Raw genomic sequence first — 26,890 nt, forward strand, 5'->3', positions numbered from 1 at the left:
ATTCCACTTTTCCTGGATCCCAATGTTTTTCTCAGTTTCTGTCTGGGTTTGCAGGGTAAGCAGGATTTCACAGAGCTGGGCACCATGATGCCCAGTTCCCTGTCCTGAGCTCATGCAGTTAAATTAGAACCTTGTCAGGCATTTGAGGAGTTCAAGCTTTTCCCTCCAATGGAAATACACATCACACTTACTGACATCAAAGTTCATCGGCCAACATATTACCCGTTCACGTGGCTTGGTTAGTACCGTCTGGACTTGACTATGATCTAAATATTCTGGTGCCATCTGTAAATGTTGGCAACACACTACTCATTCCCTTTTAGATTGTTAATAAGTATAAAATATTTACCGCGGTATTTGTTATAAAGCATGTAACTCCCCTCACTCTGCTTTTCTCCCTTCACAGGCACCTTGAGCTTTTCTGAACCCGATCTATGCATCAACCACCTCATGGCAGCTTTCAACCTCACCCACTCTGACTCTTCAATATTCATCCTAGTGGGGATCCCGGGCCTGGAAGCTGCCCACATCTGGATGTCCATCCCTTTCTTTACATTCTACGTTATCAGCCTGCTGGGAAATTTCACAGTTCTATTTGTTGTAGGCAAACAGCAGACCCTGCACAAAATAAAAAAAAATAGGTAATAACTGGAGATATACCAATCTCCTAGAACTGGAAGGGACCTTGAAAGGTCATTGAGTCCAGCACCCTGCCTTCACTAGCAGGACCAATTTTTGCCCCAGATCCCTAAGTGGCCTCCTCAAGAATTGAACTCACAACCCTGGGTGTAGCAGGCCAATGCTCAAACCACTGAGCTATCCCTCCCCCTGATGTACCGGCTGCTCTGCATGCTGGTGCTCACAGACATTGGCATGGCTACCTCTGTAGTGCCTAAGGCACTGTGTATATTTTGGTTCCATTTGAAAGGAATTACTATGGATGGCTGTCTCACCCAGATGTTCTTCCTTCACGCGATTTCTGTTATGCACTCAGCTGTTCTTGTGACAATGGCCTTTGATCGCTACATTGCCATATGTAACCCTCTGAGATACACCACCATCCTCACCAATGCACGAATAGCTAAGCTAGGGCTTGTGGGTTTGACAAGAGCTGTACTCTTCGTTCTGCCCGAACCCCTGTTCTTGAGCAGGGAGCCATTCTGTGCCAACCGCATTATCCCCCACACGTACTGCACACACATGACTGTGGCAAAGATGTCGTGTGGGGACAGCACAGTCAACAGGATGTACAGCTCAGTGACAGCGTTTGTATTCATCGGGTTAGATCTGACACTCATTGCCTTATCCTATGGTCTGATCATCAGGGCCATTCTCAGAATCTCCTCCAAGAAAGCTCACCTGAAAACCCTCAACACCTGCACAGCCCACATCTGTGTGATGCTGATTTCTTATACTCCCTCCCTCTTCTCCATTCTGACACAGCGGTTTGGTCAGGGCATTGACCTCCTTGTTCACATCATCTTGGCCAACATCTATTTCTTCATCTCCCCCATGCTCAACCCTATCATTTATGGGGTCAAAACCAAAGAGCTTCGTGACAAAGTGGGCAAATACACCCGCAGAACATGATCACTGGGTGCCACTGACTTTAAACCTGAATGACAAGAGGAGGAAGGATATCTGCTCATCAGTCAAGGATAATCTGTTCCAGTTTGGCTGAGCTCAGCATTGTGGGAATACAGTGTGAGAACTTCCTCACACCTAAGGTCTTATAACTCCATGACCAAGCACTGTTTTGTCCGTTGCTGAGTTCCCTCTCTCTGACCATCACCTGATTTATTTCAGCATCACTCATCAGCTCCCACCCCACACACCCTGCTACTTGGCCTTTCCATGACTTTCAAGAACACTAAAATATAAGTCCCTGTGTGAACAGGGTTCTGGATCAGTTTGGACAAGCAGAAGCTATGTTTTCAGATAGCCAGAGTCAAAGAAAGAAACTACAAGGCTGAACTTCTTTATCATATGTGCACAACATGTATCTATTTTTTCTATATCCAATCTTTCAGGAAGCCTGGATGATACACCAAATGTTTCGTTTGGGAAGTGCTAATACTAGAATCTGCTGTAGCAATTGAGGACATTCTACTGGAGTCTGTTGAGAGTTTTGAAACTGTTTTTGAGAACAGGACTGCTGGGTTAAAGTACGATATCGTCTTTGAGTCAAATAACTTAGAATCATAGAAGATTAGGGTTGGAAGAGATCTCAGAAGTCCATCTACTACAATCCCCTGCTCAAAACAAGACCAACCCCAACTAAATCATTCCCAAATCATACCCAACTAAATCAAAATGTACCGCCTTGCACAGATATTTTTGGAGTTGCTTTTCAGATGGAATATTTACAATACACACTAGCTATTTCTCAAAACAGGTGTTGAGATTTCATGTTGAAGTTTGTGAAACAGGACAACTAAGTTTAGCAGTTGTGTGTTGAAGATCTCAAACACACGAATGCCACTGAGGAGAAAGACTTTGGTGAACTTGGCTTGTTTGCTCTTTCATTACTGTCACTACCTTTTAGCCATGCTGAAGCAGAACGATTGTTTTCTCAGATGAACTGGATAGAAACAAAAGTGCACAACAAGATGCAAGAGGAACTATAAAACCATTCTTAATGTTAGGGTGTATTTGCAATGATACAAAATCTGCTGTGAAGAGTTTACATCAACGAAGGAAATGATTGCACTTGTCACTACTGATGTATAACCAGCATCAGAAATATTCTACTTCTGACAAAGATCGCAAAGATGAAATGTTACCTTTTAAAGGCTAACAGAAACAAATTAATTCAACTCAAAATATGGACTTTGGCTATCATGCTTCAATGCATTCAAAAAAATAATATAGTACTCTTGTTGTTGTTTTTGCACTACATACGTTTTGGGCTACATCTGCTTTATTTTTAACAATGTCATTCACCATTTTTTGTTTCAAACATCTGCCAACCCTCAGTCAGGATACAAGTTCCAGTACTAGGGTTTTGAATGTTAATTTGATTTTCATCTCACTTTGTTGCTAATGTGAGGGAACTCCTGCTGGGGCTTGTAGCTTTTTTTTCTTTAATCAGATCTGTACTATCTATCTAAGAAAAAATATTCTTTGTTACTTGATGTATAGACCAATGTGCTAATAAAAACAACAACAACAACAAAAACAACCCTTTGTTTCAATAAATAGATCAGGCTTCTTTAGGGTTAGTTTTTAAGTGACTTTGGGCCATTAATGCAGTAGAAAGCTGGCAAGCACAAGCCCAGAGATGTGCCAGAGGCAGAACAGCAGCACTGAGGCAGAGGTGGGGGGCTGAGGCAGACCGGAGCCAGGAGCTGGGGCAGCACAGAGCAGCTGCACATATGGGAAATCAGGGCTGAGCTATAGCAGGGAACTGCAGAGCCAGAGCCAGGATAGTGGGTGCCGGCCTGGGCACAAGTAACAGAGCAGCTGAGCGTGATGAGCGGCTGGGGGGAGCAAGGTGGGGCCATGGGCAGAGGGCCCAGCACAGGGAGACTTTGCTACACCAGAGGGCTTTGAAGGCTGGACTCAGAGAGGGGGCTGTGAACTCAATGGGGGCAGGGGGGTGATGCTGGGGGGAAGGGACCTGCCACCTAGAGCAAGTGTTTTACCCGTGGTATCCGCACAGTGCATCCAGAGATGGGAGGGAGGCCTGGCACATGTGAGGAACAGACTGAGAACTTTTCTTACATCCCAGAGATGGGTGTTTTGGGTGGTTCCCACAGAGCAGGTTCCTTGTTTCCCTGAACATTTTTCCATGTATTCCTTATTTTTCTAACCATTGCTGTTTAAGAAATTGTATGTGGTTTGAATGTCATGCAGTGATTGCAGGTCAGGGAAGTCCTGGTGCAGAGAGAGTGCCTCAGAGTGGGGGCACCCTAACCCCTGTCCTAAGTGATCACAACGAGACTGCGGGTCAGACCCAGTGTGTATCCTGGGCAGTCCGGGCGACGAGCCAGGGTGACACACTAAAGGGGTCGCAGTTTGATACCTCCCACCTGGTCTGATCTGCCAACCAAGAGCCAGCTGGGCTTACAGAGGCAGGCAGGCAGGCAGACGAGAGAGACAGCGCTGGAGAGAGTGAAACCAAGCTGCAGCTTGTCCAGGCAGACGCTCACCCACGTAACTCCTCCAGTGGGAGCAGGGGTGCACAGGGCTCTACACGCTCCCAGAACAGAGGGCCCCCTGCGTCAGAGCCAGGCCTGGAGTGGGGCTGGGCTGGATCTCTGGGATGGGTGGCTGAGGTTGGTGGGGGGAAGGATGAGGGGTGCGCATTCCAGCAGGTCTATATGTCCTAGCTGAGGGCTTGGGGCCTCCATGCTATCTAGGTTGTAGTGGTGGTGGGCCTGCACTATCCTCCCTTAAAAGCTCCACACTTGCCCATGGAAAAGCTTGCTCTTTCCCCCCTGCACTGATAGCAAGTAGGGGAGCACACACAAGGTGCACCATGTACTATATTGCAGTACACCCAGCAGCACACGCCCAGGGAATCTCACCAAGACCCCACTGCAGGTAGCCCAGTGGTGGTTCTCCTTACTACTGGACCCTCCTTCCCCTGAGAAATGGGGTTCCCACTTATGCTGTTGGGTCCTGCACCCTCCCAGCTCCTTTCAGGAGGGAACCAAAACCACAGGGGGCACCCTCTCCAACTGTTGGGTCTTTGTACACTAAAGACCCCCCACTGCAGAGAGCTCACAACCTTCAAGGAGTGCCTCATTGCTGCTTGGTGGCAGGACCCCAAAGGGAGTACTCCAGATATTGCAGGGGTCTGTCCCCTCCAGCTCTCTTCTGCTCTCTGAGGAGCCCCCCAGTTCTGGTCGTTAGGGTCATTCCGGAGAAGAGAGAGCATTCAGGGTGCCTATACCCCACTCTCTCCTGCATTGTATTAATTTTTCAGGGTCCTAAGGGTCACTTGGTCCCTGTAGCAGGGTGGTGACCCGCTCCAGCCCTGGAAGGGTTAAAGCCAGCCCTGGGAGAGGGCTGAGGCTGTGAAGGAAAGCCTGGGCTGACTGGGGAAGGCAGCCACAGCTGGGGCCAGGGCTGGCTCCTGGGTTTTTGCCGCCCCAAGGAGCAAAGAAAAAAAAAAAGCCATGATCACGATCGGCACCTGCTCCACTGCGCCACTTTCTTCTTCGGCAGCAATTCAGCGGAGGGTCCTTCCCTCCGAGAGGGACCGAGGGACCCGCCCCCGAGGAGCCCAACGTGCCGCCCCTTCCCCTTGGGCGCCCCAAGCACCTGGTGCCGGCCCTGGCTGGGGCCACGCCCCAATCAGGCCCAGCTGGTCCCTATAAGAGGCTGTGAGCCAGGAGCCCAAACAGTCTCTCTGCTTGTAGAGAGAGAAGGGCCTGGCTGCAGGGAGCCAAGCAGGGTACTGGGGGTGGAGCAGGGCTGGGGGAAGGCTAGAGGAGCCAGGGAGCTCCAGCCTGGAAAACCCCCAGCCTGCAGGCCTAGCAGAGGGCCTAAGGCAAGTACTGAGGTTGCAAAGGGGCAGCCCAGCAATAGGCAGAGGCAGCAGGTCCAGACCCACCCTTGCCTGTGATGAGTGGCTGACACTGCAGTCTGCCCCAGGGTGCGGGGCGTGCTGGTGCCTGGCAGTAGCCTACAACTGAGGCAAGGTGGGGGAAGTGGGTGGGGGGTCCCCTGAGCGGGGAGACCTGGAGAAACAGTGGGGGTACTGCCAGGGGGCAGCACCCAGTGACAGGGTCACCCAGGGTCCGAGAGGGACATGGGGGACAGCAGCAAAGCGAGACACCAGCCGGCAGAGGGTGCTCTGGAGGCTGGAAGCTAATTCTCCTAGATGACCAGCAGGGGGCGCTGCCGGGTGAGTCTGTGCCTGGTTACAGGCCCCCACCTCCTCCATTCACATCACCCCCATGTCCCTGTGGGGAGGGGGTACAGGTCTGTCCCCACACTAACCTCTGCTCTGGTTTAATGACCTCACAGGATCCCCAGGGTCACTCTGTTTCCCTGCCCCATCTCCCCGTGCCCACAACTCAATCTAGGAATGGCAAAGAACCAACTTCGGATGCTTGGCCTCTTTTTCACATGGCCACTGTCTCAAGGTGATTCCCTGTAAGGATCAGACCATTGACGGCCCTTAGTTCAGCTGGACGCCATTTTCCTACAGCCAGGCTAATCTTTACAGCAACGGCCCCCATCTCGCACACAACCAAGAGCAGACTCAGTTAATACAGCCACCCCTGGGCTGAGAGGAGGCAGGGAGGGAGACTAGGGGTGGGGGAACAGAGGGATGTGGGGATGGGGACAGGAAGGAGAGTTTAGGGGACAGGGAGGGAGGCAGTGGTGAACAGAGAACATTGTGGGGATCATGAGGAAGACAAACGTGGGGAACGGATCAGACCCCTAGCTTGGCAAACGGAGCAGAATGTGGGGCACAAAAATAATCCACACAAGGTCCCAAATATGTTCACCCCTCCCACACCTTGCATTAGATACATCGAGGTAAATGCCTAGATTATTCGCAGTCACTAGGGATTTTGGGTGCCCAACTGAGACCTTTTAAAGGGGCCTGATCAGAAAGTGGGAGCACCTGGCCTCTGCATATCAGACACCCAAATATCACTAATCACTTCTGGAAAAATGTAGGCCAAGGGATTAAAATACAATTTGGTGTCACAGCCATAGGACAGAGCCAAGCCCACTAAGCTGTGTCCCTGAACAATGCCACAGGTTTGGACAAAAAACAGTTACTAACCTTCCTGGAATTGTGGTTCTTAGAGACATGTTACACATGTCCATTCCACACTAGGTGTGCGTACCCCATACACAGTCGCCAGAAAGTTTTCCCTCAGGCTGGCTCTAGCGCCCTCTAGTGCAGCACTCTTATGTCATGGTGCAAGGGGACTGGTTGACCCTGCACCTTCTCACTTCTTGCCAGCAACTCCAACAGAGGGGTAGGACATTGGCTTGTGGAATGGACGTGTGCAACACATCTTAAGGAACAGTTACAGAAAGGTTAGTGACCATTTTTTCTTCTTCAGATGCTTGCACGTATCCATTCCACATTCGGTGACTCCCAAGCAGTACCGTAAGAGGTGGGCTCCGAGTTCATGGACACGTGGATTACGACACTGCCCAACCAAACCCAGTGCATGTCTAGCTTGCTGGTTGATGGCGTAGTTGGAAGAAAAAGTATGTCTGACGCCCAGGTCGCCTCTCTGCAAATGTCCTGGATCAGGCCTGGGCCATGAACACCACTGAGGAAGCTTGTGCTCTCACAGAATGGGCCGTCAGGAAGGCAGGTGATGGGACACCTGCCTGCTCGTACCACGTGTGAATGCACAATGTGATCCAGGATGAAATTCTCTGAGCCGAAATGGGTAGGGCTTTCATCCTGTCAGCTACTGCCACAAAGAGCTGTGTGAATTTACGGATCGACTTTCTATATAGTCCTTTCTACATAGAACAAAAAACCCCCCCACCCAGCAGTTTTTCCCAATTTGAGAGGGTACAGCTTCCTTATTGGTTCCCCTGGTCAGGTGCCAACTCTTTTTAAGTTTACCTCTTAACCCTTTACAGGTAAGGCAATTCGGGTACAGCTGCTAAGGAGGATTCTACAGCTAACTGAATATGGTTGGGGAGTTACACAAGGGTGCTACCCACCCTCGTTTACACAGATGGGTTCCCAGATTTGGGGGCAGAGCCTTTCAAAGCCTTTGAGGAAGTGAATGGACATTTCATGTGAAAAAACGGATCGACCACCCAGCATGGGGTAGAATGCGGAGATCGCGGCTGTGTGTGCCTTAGCAGATGAAATCGCTAGACCTGGCTGTTTCCAGACTGTTCTGGAGTATCTGCTTCTGGAGTATCTGAGAAATGACTCAGTGGGTGAGAGGCAGGGGTGCTGGAACAGGGGGACCAAGGGGCCGTGGCCCTGCCACTTTAGCAGCAGATGAGAGCAGGGGGAGGGGAGGAGCCTCAGGAGAAGAGGTGGGGGGGCGTGTCAGGGGAAGAGGCAGAGTCTCAGTTTCCGGTGTGAAAGTAGAATGAATTATATTGTAAAAATACGAATGGATTAAAGAAATGATGTATGTTCCTTTAAGCAGAAATGAGAAATGTTGAAATATAGTTGTCAGGAAGAGAAACATTAAGGTACAAAACAATGGGTCCACTTAAGCTAATAGCGGGACATTAACAGAAGATCGGTAATAGTTAGTAAGGAAATAAGATATGCATGTCTAGCCCAGGGAAACTTATCAGATTCTGCTTCCTTTTGTTATCTTGTTAAGTTCGTGCCCTTCTATCTGTATAAATAAGATAGTTTGTGTCTTGCATGGTGCTCACATTATCTGGGTGTATTAGCAGAGCGCTTTGCTAATAAAACAGAGTGGTCTGACAAACTGTGAGTCCTGAGTCTGACTTAGACACAGCACCGGTGGCCCCCCCACTTACAGGGAGGTTCTGGCACCCCGGTGAGAGGCCCTGCTGGGGAGACCAAATGGAGAAATGCTTCCACTTGGCGAGGTAAGTAGCTCTGGTAGATGGTTTCCTACTGCCTAGCAAGACATATACTAAAATTGGAACAATAGAGAAGATTAGCATGTCCCCTGCGCAAGGATGACATGCAAATTCGTGAAGACCTACCAGACCTGCTCCGAACAGGCCAGTTCTACAGGTTTAACCATGAGGCAGATGGAGCATTTGGCCGTGATCTTGTGAGATCAGGTCTGGAAGGGGAGGGAGCAGCATTGGAGTCGCTACTGACAGGTCTAGAAATAACCCAAACTAGTGGTGATGTGGCCAGGCTGAGGCTATGAGAATAACCTTCACCCTTGACCTTCAAGGAAGACCTTGTGCACTAAAGGAATGTTGGGAGGGGCAGGGGAGGTGGGAGGCGCAGAACAGGTGCTTTCTCCAAGGCAGTAAGAAGGCATCCGGGAGCAAGCCCAGGTTGCAGTCACACAGACAGCAGAACTGCTGACATGTCTAGTTGTGAACAGGTCTACGAGGAAGGTACCCCGGCACTGGAAAATGGTCCTTGCTATGTCAGGGCATAGGGACCATTCGCAGTGAGAATAGCTGATCTGCCAGCTCGTTCTGGGCTCCCGAAAGGCGAGAAGCTTCGAGGCGGATCGAGTGCTTTATGCAGAGCTCCCACAAGCAAATGGCCTCCTGACACGGGGGGAGAGGAGCGGGCCGCTCTCTGCCTGCTGATGTAAAACATGGCTGCCATGTTGCCTGTAAGAACTTGCACCATCTTGCTTGCAATGTGGGGTAAGAACACCTGTGTGCTAGGTGGACCGCCCTGAGCTCTCTGATGTTTATCTGTAGCAAGAGTTCCTGCTGAGACCACTGACCTTGTGTCCTGAGGTGCCCGAGATGGGCCCCCAACTGAGCTTGGATGCATCCAAGATTAGGGATACCGAGGGTTGCGGCCTGACGAAGGAACATCCAAGCCTACCAACCAGGGATCTGTCAGAGCACCAAATTCATATGATGGCTGTTTGGCCGGTACATTGAGGCCAGCCAAGCCTGAAGGGGTCTGAGGTGCAACCCCACATACTGCACCATGTATATTCATGAGGCCATGTGACCCAACAGCCTGAGTGGGTCTTGACCTGTGATGACACTGACTGGAATTGGGCTTCTGGGAGGAAGGCCCCGGCCTGGGTAGAATCGAGCACTGCTCCAATAAACTCTATCCTCTGAACCGGGAGAAGTGTCGGCTTCTGCTCATTAATCAGCAGGCCCAGTGCTTGAAAGGTTGCTTGTACAAGGTGACGCTGGCTTTTACCTGGGACTTGGACTGGCCCTTGGCCAGCCAGTCACCGAGATACGGATACACCTGCACCCTTCACCTTCTCAGGAAGGCTGCCACTATTACCAGGCATTCCATAAAGACCCATTTGGCTGCTCACAGGCTGAAAGGGAGGACGGTAAACTGGTAACGAGCCAGGTTCACAATGATCCTGAGAAAGCTTCTGTGGCCTTGAAAAATAGAGATGTGGAAATAAGCATCTTTCAAATTGAGGGCGGCGTCCCCGTCCCCTGGATCCAGGGAAGGAATGATGGAGGCCAGGGAGACAATGCACAACTTCAGCCTTTGAGGTGCTGCAGGTCTAGAATGGGTCAGAGACCCCCTTTGGCACTCAGGATTAAGGAATTGTGACATTGCACTCCATATGCTTTATGGAAATATGCTTATGAATATGATGTAACTGGAATATGTTTCATGCGAAAGGTCTCTTGTATGATGTCATCAGAAAGCTTGTAATCTACTGAGGGTGTTCATCCTATTTATTTGCATGTATTATTTCTATGTCTGGAGTTGGGGAAATAAGATAAACGTGTATCACTGTTGTAGTCACACCAGGTGAGGGCCATCAATGGGGCATTAGGAACTTGATGGCTCCCACTGATTAGGACAATTGATGGTAAGTGGTTTATTTACCTGAAAGCCTTCCGGGGCGGGGGGGGGGGCAGCAACCCCGGAGGAATGGAGACCAGAGGTCTCAGAGACATGTGACCATGTCACCTGGTAGTGAAATCCATCTTAAATCTGGTCCTTTTCCATTTAGCAGAAGGGGTGGGGACCCAAAGAGACACAAGATTCCCGCCTTGTGCCAAAGTTATAAAAGGGGGTGCCAGTCATGAGAAAACCCCTGCTTATCACCTGAGATGTTCGCTGGATCTAACAAAGACTGTAGCAGGGGAAAGGATTGGGCCAGAACTAGGAAAGAGTCCAGTCTGTGAAGTAAACTTATTGGAACATCTTTGAGGGTGAAATATTTCCTGTAATCAGTTTCTTAATGTATTAGGCTTAGACTTGCATGTTTTGTTTCATTTTGCTCTGTGACTTACTTTGTTCTGTTTCTTATTACTTGAAATCACTTAAATCCTACGTTTTATACTTCATAAAATCACTTTTGTTTATTAATAAACCCAGAGTAAGTGATTAATACCTGTGGGAGCAAACAGCTGTGCATATCTCTCTATCTGTGCTATAGAGGGTGGACACTTTAGGAATTTACCCTATATAAGCTTTATACAAAGTAAAACAGATTTATTTGGAGTTTCGATCCCACTGGGAACTGAGTGTCTGGGTGCTGAAGACAGGTAACCTGCGGAGCAGTTTTCAGCTAAAGCCTGCAGCTTTTGGAGCATGGCCCAGACTCTGGGTCTGTGTAAACAGTTTAGCATGTCTGGCTCAACCAGACAGGGTTCTGGAATTCCCAAGCTGGCAGGGAAAACCTGCTCAGGGATGATTTCAGCATATCAGTGACAGTCCCAAGGGGATCTCTGTGACCAAACCTGTCACAGGAATAATGGGAGTGAAACCCTTTCCCTCTTAAATTCTGAGGCACCTCCCCCACAGCCCCTACCCAGAGAAGGGCTTGCACCTCCTGGGCTAAACGTTGCTCATGAGAAGGGTCCCTGAAGAGGGACAGGGATGGGGGCGGGGTAGGAGGGAGGCATGGAAACGAACTGAATTGTATAACCCTCCTCCACCATACTCAGCACCCAATGGCCTGTTGGCTGGAGCTGTAGTCCACTGGTAGAATACATTTTCCTACCAAAATGGTCTTGCTTTTTTGAGTCTTTTGACTTGGGGGTTTCCCCTTACAAACCCGGCCTTTCCCTCTCATTGGCTGCCAAGGGCACCAAGGAGCCGGGAGACGGATGGGAACATACGTACTCCTCCCTTTGATGGAGACATAGTATTTCCTATCTGCCTTCCTCGACGTGGGGGGCAGTGAGGAAGGGGTCTGCCCAGGGTTTTAACTGGACCCATGATGGCCTCACTGAGAGGCAGAGCTACCTTCGATGGGGCCACTGCAGCCCAGATGTTGACCAGGCTGTTGGAAGACTTTTTAACTACCTCCACTTCCAGCCCCAAGTTCGAGACCACCTTCTTCCATAACTCCTGGTGATCCTGTCACTCCAGGTTCTGAGAGTCGGTACCTGGCTCAATATCGTAGTCGGGATCAGCTACTGCTCAGTGTGACAGAGGAATCCTTCTCTCAGACACCACTGAGAGTAGGAGCACCTAGATGGGGGGGCAGGCAGCAGAGAACCCCAGGGGTTCCAAAAAGGCCATTACATCTGCATGGGTCATTGCCCACTAGGCCAGGCGATCGGAGGAACCCCAACCCCAGGATCCACCATTGCATAGGGCTGATTGCATAGGGTATTGGTACCAGTCCCTCGGCTGGGTGCAAGATTCAAACTCCAACTTGGATGATGAGTCTTCTTGTGGGGACGTGGGGTGTGTGGTACCCGTCGGCTCCAAGGGACGGTGCTGAGGATCCAGGGAGCAAGGGGCCTGGTACCAAACAGGAACTTGGGGCATCATGCTCCCTTCTGCTTGCCTGCACTACTGGCACCAACTGTTGCTCTGCTGGCAACACTGGTACCAAACATGCCAGCAAGTCCCTGGGCACAACAAACACCTCCAGGATGGAACCTCAACCCTGCTGGTGCCTCGCTGCCCCTCTGGTGCCGGCGGCTGGTTGGGTACTGGACTCAACACAGCCTGTGAACAGGGCGGAGTCAATGGTATTGCCTGCAGAGCAGGGGCAGAGGAGTGGCCAGACACAGGTTGCACTCCCCTGCACTGAACTGGTGGCAGAGCTGACAGCGATCTGCAATACAAGTCTCACCCAAGCACTCTAGACAGCTAGAGTGCAGGTCACTCAAAGGCATGGGCTTGCCGCAGGAGGCACCAGGTTTGAAGCCCGGAGACCAAGGCATGCCCAGTCCCAGGAGTGGAGGAAACTCAGCTACGAGAGTCCAACTAACTATTTATTCCGATCAACTAAAGTCAAAGAGAGAGAAAACAACTTTGGGGAAAAGGGATGGAGTAACGAGAGAACCACTGAGACTCTGGAGAGGTGCTGGGTGGCTGGTCACAGAACACGCAGAGATCCCAAGCCAGGCACCCGAGAGGAGTGAGGTGGGTCAGGCCTCCCCACCCACCCCTCTTCTCTTCCGTGCTGCACTCCACAGGGATGAGCGGGGTGGGGGCACCGATGGGGTCCCAGAGGGACCAGACCCCGAATTCCCCCATGTGTGTGTTGGGGGCAGATGCAGCTAGAGAGGGGAACACTGTTGGTGGCCAAAGTGCAGGACTCAGGACAGTCTCCGGCGAGCTGGCAGCCCCAGGACTGTGAGGAGGGGGTGAATGGGGGGAGGAGGGGGCAGCAGGGACAGAACAGCAGCTCCCCAGCGCAGGCTTAGGGGCGGGCGAGCAGAGCCCCTCTCTCAGCACTGGGGAGGCCGGTGCCCATGTGAGCAGGTCAGGCTGGACAGGCTCAGCAGCAGGGGACCAATGGGTGAGACTAGTCAGGAGAGGGTTAAACTAGCTACAGAGAGGTTGCGCTAGGGGGGCAAACACTTGGCAACGCTCTGCCCTGTCACTTAGTCCTGGGGCAGGGCCGCCAGGAACCCAGGTGTCCAGGGCAGGATGGGAATTAGTTCTCACTGCTGCTGTCACAGTGCTGGGAGCCAGGAGGGATTGGGGGACGGGTACCAGGAGGGGCTGGGGACACTCCTGGGTGAGGACCAATGTGACAGGCCAGTACCACTGACACGGGGAAATCAGGGATTGTCACTCGCCAGTCTCGTCAGGAAGGGCAGAGCAATTACATCAGAGAGACCCTCCCCTGCCAGGGACAGTTCAGCAGTGCCAGGCACTGAACGCTTACGGATCATCACCGAGCTAAGTGAGAGCACAACCAGGGGCCTGGCCAGGTGGCTACAGCCCCGCACACTGGGGACCGAGCAGGAAGAACGGCTCTTTACACATCTATTGATAGTGTGCAGAGGAACCTGCCTGACCCCGGGGGCTCCAACCAGGGGACACGTGCTGGGGTTTGTGCTGCCAGGTGTAAGGAAGCCCGGGAGTCTCTGCACATTAGAGGGGCTGATGCTCTCACTAACTCTCCAGCCCCAGTTGATGTCAAACCCTTGCTCTGTGGAGTAAAGAGGAATCTGACCTTAGATAAATTCACTCGGGAAATAAGACAACATGAACAATAAAGGAGGCTCACTGGTGAGCAGCTTCTCCCCAGGCTGGAGTGAATGCAGCACTGCCCACTTTTGTGACTTTACTGTGCGTCTCATTATGCTCTGGGAGGGGGAGGGATAGCTCAATCATTTGTGCATTAGCCTACTAAACCCAGAGTTGTGAGTTCAATCCTTCAGGGGGCCACTTAGGGATCAGGACAAAATCAGTACTTGATCCTGCTAGTGAAGGCAGGAGGCTGGACTCAATGACCTTTCAGGGTCCCTTCCAGTTCAAAAATTTTTTGGGGTGCTTTTATTAAATCCCCAGTTCCTGGATTTATGGGATTAGAGGAGAGTCTCCGCTCTCTTTTCTTACAGCAGTAACTTCTAGTCCTTCTAGGAGCAGGGAAAACCCTGGAAATGTGTCCCCTAAAGGCTCAAACCAGAGGGCAAATAAAAATAAACTCCAATATTATTCCCAAAATACTCACAACATTAAATCAAACTCAGGATTTTGGGGCCCGACTCATGTCTGAACACTTGGGGCTGTCGATATTGGGATTCCCCATCACTCGGTGTCTGGGAATTGAGACAAGACATCTCAGAGCCCTGTTCTAGCTATAGGGTCTGACAGCGTCACTGTCGTAGCCGGGAAGAACAAACCCCTCCGTGCAGGAATCACTGGGTGTGATCCTCTGGCCTCAGTGACCAGGAGGTCGGACTAGCCGGGTCTGATAGTGACTTCTGGCTTTCGCACCTCTGCCACTCTGTCCAGGAAATTACGACACACAAGGGGCGGGGGGGTCCCCCGAAGGGCAGCAGAGGAAGCTCCAAGTGGGACTGGTAACAGAAATCTGGGGTGTTTGGGGAGGGGACAGTATGAGAGTCCCACTTTGGAGGGTGTCAAAAAATGTCTTTCACATGGACCCTCCATCCTGCAGCCCCTCCCCCCACCCCCCGCACGTGTCCCTCTGTCCCCCATGTTCACACTGACTCCAGCGACAAAATGCCTGAGGGCTGTCCCCTCCCCCCATCCCCAACACGCATCCTGGTGTCCCTTCACCCTGTTTACATCAACCACATGTCTCCCCCCTCAATGTCCCTGCATCCCTAGGTCAGGTCGTGTCCTTCACTCACCCTCACTCTGGTTGTAGAGCTGACCCAGGGTGTTCAAACTCGCTTTGAACCATTTCTGGTGGCGCTGTGCCCACCAGGTCCTCTCCTCCCAGAACTCCGGGCCCTCGTTCTGCGCCATCCACACTGGGCGAGGCTCTGCCTTCTGCATCCCGCTGGTGTAGACGTAGATGACTTGATCGTCCACGTACACAACACGGCTGTACCAGGGCAGCCCCGGGCCGGGCTCTGACACCACCGTGTCCAATACGCGCCTGGAGTGCAGGCCTGGGGGGGAGAGGGGAGAGTCAGACCCAACCAGACCATGTCAGGGAGCCCCTGGCAATACACAAGAGGTGGTGCTGGCCCTCAGGAGCGCTCCTGTGGGAGGGAGACCTGGGAAAGGGCTCACAGAACGGCCTGACCGGGGAGAAAGAGATGGTGGGGTAGAAGGAGAAAGGGAGGCAGGGCTGGAGGGGGAGTGAGGAGGGGAAGGGGTGGGGAGGTACAGAGGGGCTGGAGCATGTGTGAGGAGTAGGGGAGCATATGGGGAGAGTGTACTGGGGGTACAGGAGAGCGTGAGGAAGGAAAGAGGGCCCCGGAGGAGGGCCAGGGCTGGAGTGCCCTGTGGCGAAAAGGAAGGGGGTGTTATGGGAGAGGGTGGGGCAGGAGGACCCGGGGACAGGAGATGCAGGAGCTGAAGCTGGGGACGTCAAGGTGGGCAGAGGGATGTGTCCAAGCTTCAGGTGGGAGCCAGGACACCGGCTGCGCACACATTTTACTATAATTTATTCAGAACATAAGAACAGCCAGACTGGGTCAGGCCAAAGGTCCATCTAGCCCAGTATCCTGTCTTCCGACAGTGGCCAGTGCCAGGTGCCCCAGAGGGAATGAATAGAACAGGGAATCATCAAGTGATCCAGCCCCTGTTGCCCATTCCCAGCTTCTGGCAAACAGCCTGGGGACACCATCCCTGCCCAGCCTGGCTAATAGCCATTGATGGACCTAGCCTCCATGAACTTAACTAGTTCTTTTCTGAATCATGTTATAGTCTTGACCTTCACAACATCTTCTGGCAAGGTGTTCCACTGGTTGACTCTGCGTTGTGTGAAGAAATACTTCCTTTTGTTTGTTTTAGACCTGCTGACTATTAATTTCCTTGGGTGACCCCTAGTTCTTGTGTTACGTGAAGGGGTAAATAACACTTCGGTATTCACTTTCTCCAGACCACTCATGATGAAGACTATGATTTTGTTATGGATATTTTTAGTACAAGTCCTGGACAGGTCACAGGCAACAAAGAAAAGCTCACGGAAGACGATGACCTATCCAGACTTTTACTAAAAATATCCATGGCAAAATTGGGAGCTCAGCTGCGTGACACACACACCACCTGCAGGGACTAGGCAACTGCAGGCCACTCAGAGCTCCGTGGTCCCCCTACCGCCCACAGCAACTGGGAGCGGTTGCTTCCCTCACAGCCCATGGAGCCCGCCCGCCGTTCCCAGGTGCTACAGGTGGCAGGGGGACCGCACAGCTTCCGGTGGCCACGGGCTGAAGTCATGGAGTTTGCTGGAAGTCACAGATCCCGTGACTTCCGTGAACTCTGTGAAAAAAAACATAGCCTTAGTCTTGATTTTATAGACTTTCATCATATCCTCCTTAGTCGTCTCTTTTCCAAGCTAAAAAGTTCCAGTCTTATTACTCTCTTCTCATGTAGCAGCCATTCCATACCCCTAATCATTTTTGTTGCCCTTTTCTGTACCTTTTCCAATTCCAATATATCTTTTTTCAGATGGGATAACTACATCTGCATGCAGTATTCAAGACGTGGGTGTACCATGGATTTATATAGAGGCAATATGATATTTTCTGTCTTATTATCAATCCCTTTCCTAATGATTCCCAACATTCTGTTAGCTTGTTTGATGGCCACTGCGCACTGAAAAAACTAGGAGTCCTGTGGCACCTTGAAGACTAATGCAATTATTTGAGCATAAGCTTTCGTGTCTGCATCTGACGAAGTGGGTTCCAGCCCACGAAAGCTTATGCCCAAATAAACAGCTCCCCTGGAGCCTTCCCTCACCTCAGTAACGTGACACGCAGCATTTGCAGGATTGGGGCCTTGTTCCCTAGTTCCTAATGGCCAGTTACTGACCAGAGCCCCCCCGTGCTGGGCGCTGGACACACACAATAGGCACAGCCCTGCCCTGGCTTATGTATGAGATCCATCTGTTCTTCAGCTAACGGGGACAGAGCTCTCCCCTTTTCTTCCCCTCAGCTCCACCAGCTCCTGAACGCCCTGCGTCCCTCCTGCCAGCACCAGCCACTGTCCATTTCACTCCCCTTCAGTCACAATCTCACGGCCTGATCCGGCGAGCAGGGCTGCTGATGCTGCTTCTCCCTGGCCAACTAAAGAGTCAGTGGAGCAGAGGACCTGGACCCGGGGTCTCCACCTCCCGGGTGAAGGCTCCAACCACCCGGCTACAGAGCCGTTCTCACGCCCCTGCTCTCTGGCCCAGTTCTAGTTCTCCCCAGTGGAACAGCTCCCACAGGAGCGATGGAGGGGGCCCCACAGCAGAGGGCTCCACAGCTCAGGGACTAGGACACCCTGGGAGGTGGCAGAGCCCTGCTCAAATCCAGTCTCCCCCGCAGGCCCAGAGGAAGGAACATAGATCCCAAGGGGCCTGTTACTGCACAAAGGTGCCAAGTGAGTTCAGGCACCTACAGGGCTCAGCAGCAGCTGGGGGGAAGGGGGCTCTGTGAACCCCAGGGGGCCTGATACTGGGATTTAGGCACCCCCCTTTACGGTTCTAGCCCTTGGACACTGCAGTCACAGGAGCAACAGGGACACTGTGGATCAGAGTCTGATCCTGCTCCTGCCTCTGGCTCCCTCTGACACTGCCCAGCAGCGACCTCTGCTCCCCATCTCCTCACCCTCCCCTCTGCACTCACCCAGCAGCCCTGGGTCAGCTCCCCCATACTTAAAATGGCCATGCACTGGACTTGGGTTCACCAAGCCCTGCCCTCTGAGCTCTCCGGTGCGGATTTCCCCGCTCTGACCATCAGCTGGTTTTTCTCAGCATCACCCACCAATCACCTCTCCCCATGATTTGTAATGTGTGTGCCTCAGTTTCCCCTATGAGCTGCATGGTTAAAGAGGGTGAGGAAAAGGCTGTTTACTCTGCAGAGATCCAGGTGTGACTGATGCCTGGCTGTCTGGGCCCCGGGCCCCATGCCGGTGGGGACTGCCCGGACATTTGGAACCTAGCAACTAGTGAGACCCATCCTCTGCAGGAAGCCGGTTGTGACCAGCTGGAAAACAAAGGGCTGAGGAGGAGGCCAGGTGACTGTTTGCCAAGAACAAAGGACGGGGCGGGCGGGGAGCCTTGGGGTTAAGTGTGGGCTTTTGGAAGGAGGAGAAGCATCTGGACTGGGACTAGAGAGAGAGCTCTGGGTTCTGGACTGACCCAGGTCTTTGCTGTAACTTTCCATTCTTTACGTTAACTAAAGATTTTCTACACTGTGTTCCAGACACCCAGCAAACCCTCCTGTTTGTACAGCACTGGCTGAGAGTCACCCCCGCGTCCGGAAGTCGGGAGCACATTGTCCCCTTTGGGGGTGCAGGTCTCCCCAGGTGTCTGGTTCTGGTGGAGTTACTGAGGGGAGCTCATGGCAGGAAGCGGGGTGCTGAAGGCTCTGAAGTTCTGTCCCAGGAGGAGGTGGAGCCAAGAGGCTCACTCCAATGGGAGAGTGTGTGACCCTAAGGGGGTTAGAGCACCAGTCGGTCAGGTGGATTCCTGACAATGAAACGTGACCTTCTCCCTCCTCCCCCCCACCCCCGCTTTCCCTTCCCCTCCTTCAATTCCCACCTCCCTCTCCTTCACAGATGCCGACATTTCTCATCTGCTCTTCTCCTAAACCTTCCACTCACCCCACCCCATCTCCTGATCTCCCTCACACCCACTCTCCTCCCTCCCGCCCTCTTCTCTTTAACCTCTCACTCTGCTCCGGCTCTTTCCCCTCACAACACAGACACATTTTAGTGTCTTCCATCAGAAAGACCTTTGATTCTATTTGCCTCCCCAGCTACCGCCCCTTCTCCCCTTCATTTCTCAGTTCATTGAAAGTGCCTCTGCAATTGCTGCCTGGAGTTCCTGTCCTCTGGTTCCATCCTAGACCCTCCCCATCCCAGCTTCCATGCCTTGCGCTCCACAGACATTGCTCCTGACAAAGTCTGTAATGCCTTTTCCTAACTAGCACTCAGACTCAGCGCTCCACCCTCCTTGGTTTGCCAGCCGCCTCTGGCACCATTCACCACTCTTCTTAAACTCTTGTCCTCCTTGGCTTAACTCTGTCCCCTCTAACCTCTCTAATCACTCCTTCACCATGTCCATCAGAGGATCTTCCTCATCCCCCCTCCAGCCCTCTGTGGGGTTCTGTCCCCACCAGGACTCTGTCCTTGGCCCCCTTCTCTTCTCCCTCTACTCCTTATCTCTGGGCAAAGTCATCTGCAAACACAAATTCAACTACCATCTCCACGCTGATGACTCACAGATCTACCTATTCACTCCAAACTTGTCTCTTTCTGCTCAAACTACAATCTTGGCCTGTCTCTCTGACGGCTCCTTGTGGCTGTCTCGTCATCAGCTCAAGCTCCATGTGGTTAAAACAGAGTTCCCAATCTTCCCCACAAGACCTCCCTGCTACCTCCTTTGTCAGTCACTGTGGACAACGCCACCATCCTGCCTGTCACTTAGGTCCATAACCTGGGTGTCATCTTTGACTCGGATCTCTCTCTAGGTCCTCACATTCAGGTTATGTCTAAATCTTGCCAACTCTTTCTGCAGAACCTCTCTAAGATGTGGCCTTTCCTGTCCACCCCCACAGCTAAAACTCTGCTCCAGGCTCTCGTGTCTCGACTGCTGCAACATCCTTTTCTCTGGCCTTGACAAACGCAGGCTCATCCTGCTTAGATCCATTCAGAAGATGCTGAAAAGATCATTTCCTAGCCCGTTGATCGGACCATGTCACCTCTCTTTGCCTCCCTCCACTGGCTCCTCCATCTCCACTGCATCAAATATAAACTGCCTGATTTCAGCTGTGAGGCCCTTCACAGCCTAACCCCACCTGACCCATCATCTCTCATTTGCTACTAAAATGTCGACTCCCACCTCCGATCTGCACATGATGCCGGCCTCCATCACCCACTTTATACATTTGCAAAAAAGCCCCTTTTTGTCCCATACTGCCCCTCATGCCTGAGAGGAGCTCCTGGTAAATGTCTGCAAAACTACCTCATACTCCAAAACCCTCCTCAATGGCCTTCTTTGCCAGGATGCCTAAAAACTTAGATAACCATTAGGCCATTGGTGCTCTGAGACGACAGCCTGCCATGCTGGCCTGTGCTGTCTCCTTATAATCCCCATCCATCTATATCCATCTGTTGTCGCCTGTCTTATACCACGATGGGACCATATTTTGTTTTGTACCTGTACAGCACCTGGCACTCAGGGGTCCAGGACCAGGACTGAGGCGCCTGGCTGCTGCCATAAAACAATAATAAATAACAATGAAGACGATAGCAGGGCAGGTAGGTTTACTTTTTTAAATTGGCTTGCTCTTCCCATGAGACATCCCTGTCTTGTTGGCCCTGTTTTTCATGAAAGACTCTATGGCCAGTTGGAGAACTTGAGAGGTGGACGTGTAACCCGAGAAAACGAGAGGGGAAGGAATTATTATTTCATGTCATAGTAACACATTCTAGCTTTAATCACGCTGGGGCTCCATTGTACTGGGTGTTGTACAAACAGAGCAAGTGACAGTCCCTGCCCCGAACCAATTACACTCATTGTAATTGCCAATTTTGGTTGGATGTATTCCTGGATGTTTCGTCACATGACAATCTTTAATTCCTGGGGACTCCAGGACAATCCTGGAAGGTTGGCAACCCTACGCTGATGCCACCTCTACCTAGTTTTTGTTCTGCTTTTAACTATTTAAGTTTTCTTGTTTGTTTCTTTTTACCAAAATAGTTAAATAACCCCCCTAGTGCGAGTGCAGTTCTCTCGGTACAGCCGTGCTTTACACCAGTGTAGCTTATTGCTGTGAATGTAGGGGAACAATCTGTATGAGTATAACCAGGGCTTAAATTCAGCAGGAGCTGTCCAAAGCGGAGCACAGGTAAATATTTTCAGACCTTGACTCCAGCCTGATGCTGTTGAATGGGGGGACAGAGAGGGGAACTGTAAGGCATTCCAGGAAATACTCGATGGCAATTTAAGCCTTGAGTATAACTGTGTCCACACTAAGGCTATGTCTGCACTGCACTTTAGTTGGTAAATTTTTTGACACACAGGGGTGTAAAAAAAACACCCTGACCAACAAAAGTGTTACCAATGAAAAGTGCCGGTGCGGACAGCGCTTTGTCAACACAACTATCACCCCACGTTGAGGGTGGTTTTATTTTGTCAGCGAGAGTCTCTCTCCTGCCGACAAAGAGCGGCTACACTGAGTGCCTTGTAGCTGTCAGGTGAGCAGTGGAGACGTAGCCCAAGTGGTGATTTAGGCTAAGTCTACACTAGACAGTTTGAAGTGCTGCCGCAGGAGCGCTCCCACGGCCGTGCTTTGACCTGACAGTGTGGGTACCCGCGAGCACGGGGGAGAGAGCTCTCCCAGCACTCCTGGTAAACCAGGGAGACGAGGGGAGTAGCTCCAAGTGCTGGGAGCCTGGCTACACTGGCGCTTTACCGGAGTGGGGGGGGGGAGGAGAAGCAAAAAAAAGGCCATTTCACAGGAGCTGGGGAAATTAGCAGGCCCCGGCCGCACTATGGCCGCGTGCGCTGCCCTCCCCGCGGCCCCGGGCACATGCGGCGCATCCCGCCACCCCGCCGGGAAGGAGCCATGCCTGGAGCGCAGCCGAGCAGGAGAGGCGCCAGGCTCCGGACCCCGGCAGCGGTGGGGGAGAGCGGCTCGGGGCCGCGCGAGCGGGCCATGTAAAGTTTATCAGCACAGGGGGTACCCCGGCCGGCTCCTCACCCCTGTAGGGGGGTAGCATCCCCGCCCCATGCCAGCATGTTTCGCCGGCCACCGCAGGCCAGGTAAGAAGCCGAGTTCCCCACTCCCCCCCTCGTCCTGGTTCCTCAGCTGAACGGCATTCCTCCTCACTCCCAGGCTTGCAGCTGTAATGGCAGCGCAAGCCTGGAAGGAGGGGGTGGTGGCGCGGCTTCCAGTTCTTGGAGCTGTTGGTGAGTACGAGCTCCGGCACCAGGCGGGCAAGGGGGGCTGGCAAAGGGACTGCTCCCCCCAGGAGGTAGACGGGGGGGCTCAGCTGCAGAGCCAGGATGAGGGGGGGCGGGAACTCGGCTCTTTACCTGGCCGGCGAGACATGGAGGCACGGGGCGGGGACGCTACCCCCCTACAGGGGCGAGGAGCCGGCCGGGGTCCCCCCCAAGCCGATAAACTTTACATGGCCCGCTCGCGTGGCCCCGAGCCGCTCTCCCCCGCCGCTGCTGGGGTCTGGAGCCCCAGAGCGCCCCCGTCTCCCTCCAGGCTTGCGCCGCCATTACAGGGGAACCAGGGGAACCCCACCCACTATCCCCATGTCACCTCAGTCATGGCTACTGCCAGTCACCGTCTGGCCCCCGCACCCTGGGGCGGGCTGCCGTCGATCAGCCAATCATCACAGGGGACAAAGGGTTTGGACTGGCTGCCTTTACCCACCCTCAGGCTGCCCCCCTGCAACTCCAATACCTGTGTGGGCCTACGACCAGGCCCTGCAGCCTGGGGAGTTGCTGGCCTAGGGCTTCCCACCCCCTAAGGCCTTTCCTCAGCCCTGCATCTCTCTAGGTCCCTCGGGTGAGCTCCCCAGCAGCCAGGCCTGTCTCTCCCTCCAGTCAGAGTGAGACTGCTCAGCTTCTGGCTGCCCTGGCCTCCTTCTAAGGCCCAGTTGCTTTGTTTGGGACATGGCCCCAGCTGCAGCTACTTCCGCCAATCAGCCAGGGCTTTGCTCCCTTCCTCAGCCCCAGCCCTCTGCAGGGCTTTTCCAACCCCTTCCAGGCTGGAGCGGGGGGTCACCCCGCTTCAGTGAGCTTGGCCCTGAAATCAGTTGGGTTTCAGGTCCTGTAGATCCTCCCCTTAGGCTGAGGGGGGATCCTTTAGCAATGGGCAGGCTTCTGCCCGCCCACTTCCCAGAACCCAATAGGTACAGTGAGCTTAGCCCAGACCTTCTCTGATCATCATCAATGTCCTTCTCTGCCGGGGCGGCTCCAGGCCCCAGCACGCCAAGTGCGTGCTTGGGGCGGCAAGCCGCGGGGGGCGCTCTGCTGGCGCCACGAGGGCGGCAGGCAGGCTGCCTCCAGCGGTTTGACTGAGGAGGGTTCGCTGGTCCCGCGGCTTCGGCAGACCCTCTGCAGGCAAACCGCCGGAGGCAGCCTGCCTGCCGTGCTTGGGGCGGCAAAATGCCTAGAGTTGCCCCTGTTCTCTGCCCATGCATACACACTCCTGCAGGCCCCAGGCCAAAGCTCTGCACCACTGGAGTTACACCCTGACATGGGGGCCTCCTGTCTCATTGCTGCAGGGACGCACACCCCCTCCCACTTCTCTGCTTTCATTCCTGGCCCCTGACTCAACCCCGCAGGACCAGGCTGCACTGGTCCTAACCCTGATTACCTCAAACCAAGCCTGTTACTGAGGTGATGTGAGGGCAACAATGTGCCTGAGACCACTTCACACAAACCCCCCAGGCCAACCCACAGCCTCATGCAGCTGAATAAGGGCTGCTGAGCTCCCTGGGGCCTGAGCTGCTGCCACACCGTGAACTCTGGGCCAAGACTGGGGCCATGGAAGATTCAAGTCCATGCTAGGAAATGCAGGATGTGCCTGTGCCTGCCCCTCCCCACCTTACTGGCACCTGAAGCTCTTTATCCGGCAGTCACAGGAGATCCCAACAGCACAAACACAGCAGTTGTTCCAGGCTCTGCAACGGGAGCTCGCACCCAAACTGAGACCTGATTAATGCAAAGATCCTGGGGCTCTAACCTCTCCCCTTGCCCTGGATGCACTGCCAGAGACTGGACACATCCCCTCCCTAAACCGACACCTCGAATTAGACTTGCCTCCATTACAGACAGTCCCATCACTGACCCTGGGGTCACTGGACTGGTGCTGACAGAGCCCAGCTGTATGTAGCCAAGGACAAGCCACACTCGGGAGTTCCAGGCACTGGGGTGAAACCCTCCATGAAGAACCTTCTGGGAACCATTAAAGGTCAGAGATCCAAGAACCCTTTTCCCTTCAGTTAACCCTGGTCGGTGGTGGTGGTGGCGGGGGGAGGGTAATTTACTCCCTCTCACTAACCTTCAGCAAAACAGGAATCCTGTCTGAAAGGCCCGCACTGCCCTGAGGCGCTGGGAATGAAACAGCCTGGGAAGCACTTGGAATAGCAAGTGTGAAAAATCAGGATGGCGGTGGGGGGTAACAGGACCCTATATAAGAAAAAGCCCCAAATATCAGGACTATCCCTATAAAATCAGGACATCTGGTCACCCTAGCCTGGAACCAGGGATTTCCCTGCAGCCTGAGCACCTCACGGGGCTGCGAGGGGCTTGTCAGCGTGTGCAGCACCCATAGGTGCTGGTCCCAACGGTGCCGCACCCCCTGGCTGGGGGCGGTGGCATTAGATGAAGGGGTCACAGTTCGGGTCAGTGGCTCTCAGCCCCCCCCCCCCCACTACACACATTGTCCCAGCAGCGCCCGGCACAGGGGGGCCAGGACCCCCCCAGTCACTATAGCAACGTCACTGTTCCCTGTCAGTGACCGCTCAGTGCTGGGAGGGGGGGAGCGCGGGGCGGTTATCCCGACACCTCTGAACGCAGAGATCAGAACTGCCCCCCCCCGACACCCGGCTCCCCCCTCCCCCCGGCCCGGCTGCCCCCCCCCGGCACCCAGCTCCCCTCTCCCCCCGGCCCGGCTGCCCCCCCCCCGACACCCAGCTCCCCCCTCCCCGCACCCCCTCGGCCCGGCTGCCCCCCCGGCACCCAGCTCCCCCCTCCCCGCACCCCCCGGCCCGGCTGCCCCCCCCGACACCCAGCTCCCCCCTCCCCGCACCCCCCGGCCCGGCTGCCCCCCCCGACACCCAGCTCCCCCCTCCCCGCACCCCCTCGGCCCGGCTGCCCCCCCGGCACCCAGCTCCCCCCTCCCCGCACCCCCCGGCCCGGCTGCCCCCCCCGACACCCAGCTCCCCCCTCCCCGCACCCCCTCGGCCCGGCTGCCCCCCCGGCACCCAGCTCCCCCCTCCCCGCACCCCCCGGCCCGGCTGCCCCCCCGGCACCCAGCTCCCCCCTCCCCGCAACCCCTCGGCCCGGCTGCCCCCCCGGCACCCAGCTCCCCCCTCCCCGCACCCCCTCGGCCCGGCTGCCCCCCCGGCACCCTGCTCCCCCCTCCCCGCACCCCCCGGCCCGGCTCCCCCCCCGGCACCCAGCTCCCCCCCCCCCCCCCCCCCGCCCCGCCCGCCCCCCCGGCCCCCTCCTACCCCCTCCCCGCCCCCCCCGGCCCTGCTGCCCCCCCTGCCCCCAGCTCCCCCCTCCCCGGCCCGGCTGCCCCCCCGGCACCCAGCTCCCCCCTCCCCGCACCCCCCGGCCCGGCTGCCCCCCCGGCACCCAGCTCCCCCCTCCCCGCCCTCCCCAGCCCGGCTGCCCCCCCCGACACCCAGCTCCCCCCTCCCCGCACCCCCCGGCCCAGCTTCCCCCCGACACCCAGCTCCCCCCTCCCCGCACCCCCCGGCCCGGCTGCCCCCCGACACCCAGCTCCCCCCTCCCCGCACCCTCCGGCCCGGCTGCCCCCCCCCGACACCCAGCTCCCCCCTCCCCGCACCCCCCGGCCCGGCTGCCCCCCCCGACACCCAGCTCCCCCCTCCCCGCACCCCCCGGCCCGGCTGCCCCCCCCGACACCCAGCTCCCCCCTCCCCGCACCCCCCGGCCCGGCTGCCCCCCCCGACACCCAGCTCCCCCCTCCCCGCACCCCCCGGCCCGGCTGCCCCCCCCGACACCCAGCTCCCCCCTCCCCGCACCCCCCGGCCCGGCTGCCCCCCCCGACACCCAGCTCCCCCCTCCCAGCACGCCCCGGCCCGGCTGCCCCCCCCGACACCCAGCTCCCCCCTCCCCGCACCCCCCGGCCCGGCACCCAGCTCCCCCCCCGTCCTGCCCCCCCCGGCCCGGGGTCTCCCCCCGGTACTCACGGGAGTGGCCCCCCCGCAGGGCTACAGCCCCCAGCAGCAGCAGCAGCAGCAGGCGCAGCGCCAGGCCCAGCGCCGCCCCGCAGCGCGGCAGGACTCGGCCCATGGACCCGCTCTCGGCCGGTCCCAGCCCGGCCCGGGCCCGGGAACCTCGCTGCGCTGCCGGCGCCCGAGTCCCCGCTACCGGCCGCGGAACCTCTGCGCTGCGGGGATTGGCTGAGCGGGGAACAGCCCACCAATAGCGACGCACGGACCCGCCCGCGTCACCGGTCGCTGGGCAGAACCGGCCGGGCGGGAGGGGGCGAAGGGGAAGCGAAAGTCTGAGGGGATTTGGCGCCGCGGAGAACTTGGCCCCGGGGCTGTGACGAGCAGAGCAGCGATTAACGAATGTAGCCCCGCCCTTGCTAGAGGGGCCTCTGAGCTTAATTGGGAGAGTGTCCCAGGTGGGGAGACCCTGCGCTGCTGCGATCTAGCCCAGAGACTACAACTCCCATGACGCCCCGGGGGAGCAGTGCGGAGGCGGGGCCGTGGGCTCTGTTTTGGGGG

The 26,890-nt window shown here is 55.1% G+C and overlaps 1 protein-coding gene and 1 non-coding gene across 6 annotated transcripts in view; one reads left to right on the plus strand and one right to left on the minus strand.

The window, feature by feature from the left end:
* Window positions 1-26,550, minus strand: part of LOC123358667 (H-2 class I histocompatibility antigen, Q9 alpha chain-like) — a 47,236-nt gene extending 20,686 nt beyond the window's left edge. For 2 of the 5 annotated variants that reach the window (XR_006575756.1, XM_045000973.1), the window contains exons 1-2: window positions 26,348-26,545; window positions 15,136-15,399 (exon numbers count right to left, since the gene is read on the minus strand). Coding sequence is in view for 3 of the 5 variants with exons in the window: in XM_045000973.1 (XP_044856908.1) it covers window positions 15,136-15,399; window positions 26,348-26,450 (367 nt within the window). In the remaining 2 variants the exon portion in view is untranslated. Of the gene's footprint in view, window positions 1-349; window positions 619-11,020; window positions 13,965-15,135; window positions 15,400-26,347 lie in introns of those variants that run through there. The other 3 variants (XR_006575757.1, XM_045000971.1, XM_045000972.1) reach the window with 3 other exon arrangements.
* LOC123358673 lies at window positions 8,538-8,645 on the plus strand. Its single transcript, XR_006575759.1, has one exon. It is a non-coding gene; the product is annotated as a U6 spliceosomal RNA (small nuclear RNA).
* Window positions 26,551-26,890: the final 340 nt, after the last annotated feature.

This window comes from Mauremys mutica, unplaced genomic scaffold, assembly GCF_020497125.1.
Source record: "Mauremys mutica isolate MM-2020 ecotype Southern unplaced genomic scaffold, ASM2049712v1 Super-Scaffold_100093, whole genome shotgun sequence".
Classification (NCBI taxonomy): Eukaryota; Metazoa; Chordata; order Testudines; family Geoemydidae; genus Mauremys; species Mauremys mutica.